General features: G+C 60.8%; 2 protein-coding genes across 2 annotated transcripts; both read left to right on the top strand.

Moving 5' to 3' along the window:
- Positions 1–4,214: 4,214 nt before the first annotated feature.
- LOC117860605 (uncharacterized) lies at positions 4,215–5,096 on the top strand. Its single transcript, XM_034743935.2, has one exon. It carries the CDS (start codon positions 4,215–4,217, stop codon positions 4,776–4,778), a length of 564 nt encoding a protein of 187 aa, XP_034599826.1. The 3' UTR covers positions 4,779–5,096.
- Positions 5,097–6,470: 1,374 nt separating this feature from the next.
- Positions 6,471–8,045, top strand: LOC117860387 (uncharacterized). The gene is made up of 4 exons (XM_034743662.2): positions 6,471–6,665; positions 6,705–7,213; positions 7,400–7,778; positions 8,025–8,045. Exons 1-4 carry the CDS (start codon positions 6,471–6,473, stop codon positions 8,043–8,045), a joined length of 1,104 nt encoding a protein of 367 aa, XP_034599553.2.
- Positions 8,046–8,247: the final 202 nt, after the last annotated feature.

Below are 8,247 nucleotides of genomic sequence, written 5' to 3'. Positions count from 1 at the left end.
AAGGACTATCTTGCTCAAGTTTCAATTCATTGTTGTTGTCGTTACAACATACGTGGGAAAAAATAAGCATGTAATACAATGGACATCTTTTGTGAAGGATATATTTTTTTGGTCACCGTGCGGGGCAAAAAAGTTATAACTAGGTGTTAAGCGTGTCTGTTTCTTGCACGACGCAAACTCTTAGTGCTTCCGAATTCAAAACTTCGTCCCTCCCTTATTTCTCCAAGACTCTGCTATCTTGACTATGTAAATAAATATATGGCACGGCATTACCATGCAAATTACGTAGCCACCAGTCTACAGGGCAGAATTCGGTGGTGGAGCCGGCGAGGCGAGGCGGAGCCGGGCAAGGTGTGCGGGGAGGAGAGAGAGGGGAGGGGGGCAGGGGGTGGAAATTGGTCTGAGGGGACCACTTTTAGCCAAAGTTTTCCAAATGGGTAAGGCCCACTGGGCGGCCCGAGGCCCGGCACTAAAAAACCTGGCACGAACACGGGCCCGGCACGAGAGGAATAGTGCTCGGGCCGGCCCGGCACGATGATAGTGCCGGGCCTAGGCCATCTCCCGGCACGCTGGGCCAGCACGAGCCCGACACGATTTTTGGGCCGGCCCGATGCTGGCCCGACACCCCCACGCCCCTCGCCTCCCGACCGTTCATCTCTGGCATCCCATCGCCTCCCGACCGTTGGATCAAGCCATTGGGGATGGGGTATATAAGCCCGCCGGCCGCCTCGCCCCGCTCGGCTGCAAACCCTAGCGTCATTTCCCCTCCCCTCCCCGCCGCTCTAGATCTGGATCTCGCTCTCCTCTGGCTCTCCGCCTCCTGTTGGGGGGAAATATTAACGACCCCCTAATACGCTGCTTAAGGAAACAAACATAAAGGCCCAGGCCCACCAAAGCATGATCAAATCATCGCCTCGCCCGACCCAGGCGTCAAGGTCGGGAGCGCCCGACCTCCCTTCACGAGGCCTCCGCCTCGCCCGACTGTAACCCCAGGGTCGGGAGCGTCCGACCCTGTACCGCGCAAGTTCCGCCTCGCCCGACCCCGAGCGAAAGAGTCGGGCACGTTGAGGGCCACGGGGTCAGAATCCCCCTCGGATACGATCCGCGTAGATAGGACAAAATCCTGTGGGTCCCCCCGTCGGCCTCACCATAAATACGCCGCAGAGCTGGCAGAACACAGGGCGACCGCGCCCCTCACGCAACCCAGCGCAAGTACCCGTGCACGACCGGCCTGTGCGAGCTACAGTGCCGACGGCCGGTTTCTATTCGTCACAGGGTACTCATGACATGCGGCGACCGGAGCGAAGCAGGGAGCGGCCCCGTCCTCGGGTCCCGCACGCCCTCGGGCCCCGCGCGAACGGCAGTACAGGCGTGAAGCTCCCCCTCTCTACAAGCTATCGCCAGGGCGGCGGTATCCACCGTCCTCCCTAACGGACGGCGGGGTGACAACGAAACCGCCTCATCATGACCTAACCTGGAACCTACGAACACCGAAGTAGCTATCTGCAGGGAGCGGTGACACTTGGCGTCTGGCGACCACCCATCCCGGCATGCACGGCGGCACGCGTTCAGGGTCGGCAAGACATCAAGCGCCTTGGCTCTCCCTCCTCCTCCACGCCGGGCCTTTTTTACCATCTTACTCTTTGCCTTTTACCCGGTCCCAATTGTAACTCCGGCCGGCCCCTTTGCGATATAAAAGGAGGAACCTAGAGCCGGGGGAGGGGATGGGCAGACCGGGAGATCGACACTCCTCCTAGAACACGAAAACTGAAGAGACCTGGGACCAGTCCCTCTCTCACCCATCTGTAACCCCCTACTACAGAATCCCCGCGCGGGCAACACGAACATCCTCGATACTGGACGTAGGGCTTCCTTTGCCCGAACCAGTCTAATCCGTGTCTCCCGTGCAACCATCTGAGGCTCACGCGCATAAAAGAAATTTACTAGTCTAAGTCCTGATCGGCTGATCTTGACAACGACAGTTGGCGCGCCAGGTAGGGGACCTTTGTGCGTGCATCTCCAAGTTTCAGATGGCCAATCGCGATAGCAGCTTTGCTTCGGGCTCCTTGATCCGTTTCGGGAGCCTGGACTTTCTGGCCACCGGAAATGGGATCGAGCTGATCCCTGTCCACGTCCTGCCCGCTCGTCCTGCTACCCTCGGCACCACCGCCAGGACGGCGACGAGCGGCCGGATGCCAGCCAGAGGGGCCTCACCAGAAGGATGGCCCTTCGGGCTACGCAACGCCATGGGGGCTCATGGCCGCCTCCTAATGCGGTCCCTCGCCACGTCGCCCGCGAGTAACGAGCTCGCGGGCATGGCAAGGACAATCTCCGACACTTGCTCCAGTAACAAGAATCCTGACCCCTCGCGTGAGTGCTTCATGGCTGACACGCACTCCGAGGGGTCCGACAGCGATGGTGCCGAGGGAAGGCGACGGGCTCCCCCCTCGCGCGCCGCAGCTACGACTGGGGCCCTACCCAGGGTACCAGAGGGCTCTCTGCAACCGGAAGCGCGCACGGGCGCTCGCCAAGAAGTAGAGCACCCCCGCCACGAGGGGGGAGCACGACAACGAGCGCGCGACGTCCAGGAACGCATCTATGCGGATGGGGAACGTCCACCGCTCTTCGCCCGTGCCAGCCAGAACGTCGCCGCCGCGGCAGTGTTACTCCGATAGCTCCCTGAGCCGGCAACACCTGAGGAGCGACGGGCGCGCCAAGAGATGCGTAACCTACTCGAGTGCGCCGCTGTCCAGCAAGCAGAAAGTTCGGCGTCTCGACGACGCGGCCAGAACGCCAGTAGGGCGACGCAGGGCGCCTCCCCGGAACGGCGGGGGAAATCTGTCCATCAACCCCTTCCGGAGGCGAATCCGGCTGCGACCGCACAGCGAGCACCGCCACTCGCGGTAGGCGAGGCCCGATCCATCCACCAGCGCGTCGCTCCCGTTCGCGACGCCCGCGATACACTGAATGCGCGGAGGCGTTCCCGCGCGGACAGGGCGGACAGGGCGGACTGTGGCTACCACGTCCACCGTGGCGGACGCTACGACAGCGGGGAAGACCGCAGTCCGAGCCCCGGAGCGGCTGGACCTCGGGCCTTCTCTGCGCGCATCCTGAATGCGCCCTTCCCGCCGCGCTTCCGGCAGCCTACGAGCGTGGCCAAATACTCGGGGGAGACCAACCCTGGGGTATGGCTCAGCGATTACCGGCTTGCATGTCAAGCCGGCGGGGCGGACGATGACTTGTTCATCATCCGCAACCTACCCTTGTTTCTGGCAGACTCCACGAGAGCCTGGCTAGAACATATCCCTTCAGGGCACGTTCGCAACTGGAACGACTTGAAGGAGGTTTTCGTAGGAAACTTCCAAGGGACGTACGCACGCCCTGGCAACTCCTGGGATCTCCGGAGCTGCCGCCAGGGGGCGGACGAGTCCCTCCGGGACTACATCCGGCGCTTCTCCAGAAAGCGCACTGAGCTCTCCAACGTCGCCGACGCTGACGTCATAGGAGCCTTCCTAGCAGGGACCTCTTGCCGACCCCTCGTCCACGAGCTAGGGCGCCGAGGCCCGCGGACCACGGAGGAGCTCCTCAACATCGCCACTAGCTATGCCTCTGGCGAAGAGGCTGTCGGAGCGATCTTTGATCGTTCCAAAGGCAAGGCGAAGCGGGAGGAGGACGCCGACGAAGGCACCTCCAACCGCCAGCAGCAGAAGAAGAAGGGCAAGCAGCGGCGCGAGGCCCCCCTCGTGGCCGCAGCCGAACGCAAGCGAGGGCAGCCGCCCCCCGAGGGCACACCCGGCTTCTTCGACAAGCTGCTCGAGGGACCGTGCCCGAACCACGAGTTCCCCGTCAAACACACCTACAAAGACTGCAACCTCATGAAGAGGTTCTTCGTGGGCAATCCGGTGAAGGGTGACCGGAAGCGGAAGCCCGACGAGGAAAGGAAGGGTGACGAGGAGAAGGAAGACGGCTTTCCTAAGGTGGACGGCTGCTTCATGATCTTCGGGGGGTCCGCAGCGTACGACACCAAGCGCCAATAGAAGCTGGAGCGCCGGGAGATCTATGCGGCTAAGCCCGCGACCCCGGCCTTCCTCGACTGGTCCGCGCCGGCCATCACATTCGACCGGTCCGACCACCCCGGACGCGTCCGGCACCCGGGGCGCTACCCACTAGTCGTCGACCCCATCGTCGGCACTACGCGTCTCACCAAGGTACTCATGGATGGGGGCAGCGGCCTCAACCTCCTCTACGCTGAGACCCTCGACGCCATGGGGATCGACCGCTCCCGTCTCCGTCCTAGCAAGGCTCCCTTCCATGGCGTCGTGCCAGGGAAGCAGGCAACGCCCCTCGGGCAGATCGACCTGCCCGTCACGTTTGGGACCCCTTCCAACTACAGGAAGGAGGTCCTCACCTTCGAGGTGGTGGGCTTTCGCGGAACCTACCACGCCATCTTGGGCCGCCCATGCTATGCGAAGTTCATGGCAATCCCCAACTACACCTACCTCAAGCTCAAGCTGCCAGGACCCAACGGAGTCATCACCGTCGGCACGACCTTCCAGAAGGCTTACGAGTGCGACGTCGAGTGCTGCGAGTACGTCGCGGCTGTCACCGTCTCGGGCGACATGGTGGCCCAGCTTGAGGAAACAGTTGAGGACCGGCCCGACGCCAAGCAGTCAGGAACCTCCTTCGAGCCCACCGAAGGTATCAAAGAAGTCCCCCTCAATCCCGGTTGTTCCAATGGAGGGGTGGTGAGGATCAGCGCAGCCCTATCCCCCAAATAGGAAAGCGCGCTCGTCGGCTTCCTCCGCGCAAACAGCGATGTCTTTGCGTGGAAGCCCTCGGACATGCCAGGCATCCCGAGAGAAGTCGCCGAGCATTCCCTGAACATCAGGGCCGGCTCTAAACCGGTGAAGCAGGGCTTGCGCCGTTTCGACGAAGAAAGGCGCAGGGCCATTGGTGAAGAGCTCGAGAAGCTCCTGGCGGCCGGCTTCATCAAGGAAGTACACCACCCCGAGTGGTTGGCCAATCCTGTTCTTGTGCCGAAAAAGAATGGGAAATGGAGAATGTGTGTCGATTATACCGGTCTCAACAAAGCGTGTCCGAAGGATCCGTTCCCTTTGCCACGTATAGATCAAATAGTCGACTCAACGGCTGGGTGCGAAACTCTCAGTTTCCTCGACGCATACTCCAGCTATCACCAGATTGCGATGAAAGAGGCCGACAAGCTTGCCACCTCCTTCATCACTCCCTTTGGCCCCTACTGCTATGTTAAGATGCCGTTCGGCCTCAAAAACACGGGGGCTACCTTCCAGCGATGTATGCTCAAGTGCTTCGGAGACCTCATCGGGCGGACCGTTGAGGCCTACGTCGACGACATCGTTGTCAAATCCAGAAAGAGCGATCGGCTCGTTCCCGACCTGGAGCTAGCCTTCGAAAGGCTAAGGGACAAGCGCATCAAGCTTAACCCCGAAAAATGCGTGTTCGGGGTCCCAAGGGGCATGCTGCTAGGCTTCATCGTCTCCGTGCGCGGCATCGAGGTGAACCCGGAGAAGATAGCGGCCATCAACGACATGGGGCCGATCCGGAACATGAAGGGGGTGCAGCGAGTCATGGGATGCTTAGCATCCCTAAGCCGCTTCATCTCGCGCCTCGGCGAGCGAGGACTTCCCCTTTATCGGCTCCTGAAGAAATCCGACCGCTTCGAGTGGACCAGCGAGGCGCAGGAGGCGCTTGACCGGCTCAAGGACCTCCTGACGAAGGCCCCAATCCTGGTTCCCCCGGCCGACGGCGAGATCCTTCTACTCTATGTCACGGCGACCACCCAGGTGGTCAGCGCGGCCCTAGTGGTGGAGCGGGAGGAGGAGGGGCATGCTCTTAAGGTGCAACGCCCGGTGTACTTCATCAGCGAGGTGTTGTCCGAATCCAAGTCACGATACCCGCAGATCCAGAAGCTCGTCTACGCCGTCCTCATCACGAAGAGGAAGCTGCGTCACTACTTCACCTCCCACCCGGTAACGGTCGTCTCTTCATTCCCGCTTGGTGAAGTAATCCGGAACCCAAATGCAACAGGGAGGATCGCGAAATGGGCGGTTGAGCTTATGGACCAGGGTATCACCTACGTCCCCCGCGCCGCCATCAAATCCCAGGTACTTGCCGATTTTGTGGCCGAATGGACAGAGATACAAACACCGCCGGCGACAGAGGAGCAGGAGTATTGGACGCTGTACTTCGACGGGTCGCTGATGAGGGCCCGCGCCGGAGCAGGCCTCGTTTTCGTCTCTCCGCTGGGCGTACGCATAAGGTACATGATTCGCCTCCATTTTCCTGCATCCAACAATGTCGCTGAGTATGAAGCCCTTCTCAACGGGCTTCGCATCGCCATCGAGCTGGGCATCCGTCGACTAGACGTCCGAGGCGATTCCCAGTTGGTCGTCGAACAGGTCATGAAAGAATGGAGCTGCCATGATCCAAAAATGGCCGCCTACTGCGACGAGGTACGTAAGCTCGAGGACAAGTTCGACGGGTTGGAGCTCAGCCACGTCGCAAGGCGCTTCAACGAAGCCGCCGACGAGCTCGCAAAGGCGGCGTCCGGCCGGATGCCCGTCCCCGACGGCGTCTTCATTAGCGACCAGCTGGAGCCTTCGATCCGTTACCCGGAGCCAGCAGGGGTCGGCGAGGCATGCCCAGCCTTGGGGTCGGGATCCGAGCCAGGAGAGGTCGGCAATACGCCACCTATCCTGGACCCGAACACCAACCCCGAGGTTATGGAAATCGAGGCGGGCCCCGCACCAGGGACCGACCCCCCGACCGATTGGAGAGCCCCGTACCTCGAGTACCTTATCCACGACGCGCTCCCCACTGACAAGACCGAAGCCCGCAGGATCACGCGCCGTGCGAAATCCTTCACCATCATCGACCAGGAGCTTTACAAGCGAAGCCACACGGGGATCCTCCAGCGCTGCATCCCGATCGAGCAGGGAAAGGCGCTGATCCAGGACATCCACGCCGGGGCTTGCGGTCATCACGCTGCGCCAAGGACGCTTGTGGGCAATGCTTTCCGGCAAGGTTTCTACTGGCCAACCGCGGTCGCGGATGCTACCCAGGTAGTCCGCACTTGCGAAGGATGCCAATTCTTTGCCCGTCAAACCCATCTGCCCGCGCAGGCATTACAAACCATCCCCATCACGTGGCCGTTCGCGGTCTGGGGGCTGGATCTCGTTGGACCCTTCAAAAGGGCGCCCGGGGGCTTCACCCACCTACTCGTCGCTGTCGACAAGTTTTCCAAATGGATCGAAGCAAGGCCTGTGGCGCAAATCAAGTCCGAGCAGGCGGTACAATTCTTCACCGACATCATCCACCGCTTCGGGATCCCGAACTCCATCATAACCGACAACGGTACGTAATTCACCGGAAAAAGATTCCTCCAGTTCTGCGACGACCACCACATTCAAGTGGATTGGGCGGCAGTTGCGCACCCCCGCACGAACGGGCAAGTCGAACGAGCCAACGGCATGATACTTCAGGGTCTCAAGCCACGGATCTTCGACCGCCTTAAAAAGTTCGGCGGACGATGGGTTGCGGAACTCCCAGCAGTCCTCTGGAGCCTGAGGACGACCCCCAGCCGGGCGACAGGATTCACCCCGTTCTTCATGGTTTACGGGTCCGAGGCCATCCTGCCCACCGACTTGGAGTACGGGTCACCAAGGGTCAAAGCATACGACGAACAGGGAAACCAGGCGTCGCTCGAGGACGCGCAAGACCAACTCGACGAAGCACGAGATGTAGCCCTCCTACACTCGGCTAAGTACCAGCAGGCCCTACGGCGTTACCACAGCCGCAAAATACAAGGCCGCGCCTTCAACGTTGGAGATCTAGTGCTCCGCCTCGTCCAAGACAACAGGGGTCGGCACAAGTTGACTCCCCCATGGGAAGGCCCGTTCATCATCGCACAGGTGCTACGGCCAGGCACCTACAAGCTGGCAACTCCCGATGGGCAAATCTTCAGCAACACCTGGAACATAGAACAGCTAAGGCGCTTCTACCCATAGCTCTCGTTTATAAGTTATATATAACCTTGCCCCCGTTTTCGCTTAAGCTCAGGGGTATCCGACCCTGGCCTCGTTCCAAGGTCGCATACCCCTCAGGGGCTACCAGTTTTGTTCTTCTGCTAAAAAGAAACCCTGAGCCACCTTGGCTCAGGTCTTTTCGTTTAAGCTCAGGGGTATCCGACCCTGGCCTCGTCCCAAGGTC

This window comes from Setaria viridis, chromosome 6 (assembly GCF_005286985.2).
Source record: "Setaria viridis chromosome 6, Setaria_viridis_v4.0, whole genome shotgun sequence".
Taxonomy (NCBI): Eukaryota; Viridiplantae; Streptophyta; class Magnoliopsida; order Poales; family Poaceae; genus Setaria; species Setaria viridis.
The sequence above is the reverse complement of the archived record's forward strand: the minus strand, read 5'-3'. Positions and strand labels throughout refer to the sequence as shown.

Excerpts from the sequence above, each read along its gene's own strand:
- LOC117860605 (XM_034743935.2), top strand. The coding sequence starts at position 4,215 with ATGGATGGGGGCAGCGGCCTCAACCTCCTCTACGCTGAGACCCTCGAC.
- LOC117860387 (XM_034743662.2), top strand. The coding sequence starts at position 6,471 with ATGGCCGCCTACTGCGACGAGGTACGTAAGCTCGAGGACAAGTTCGAC. Across the intron at positions 6,666-6,704 it reads GTTACCCGGAGCCAGCAGGG|CCAGGAGAGGTCGGCAATAC; the intron begins GTCGGCGAGGCA and ends TCGGGATCCGAG. Across the intron at positions 7,779-8,024 it reads AACTCGACGAAGCACGAGAT|CTAAGGCGCTTCTACCCATA; the intron begins GTAGCCCTCCTA and ends AACATAGAACAG.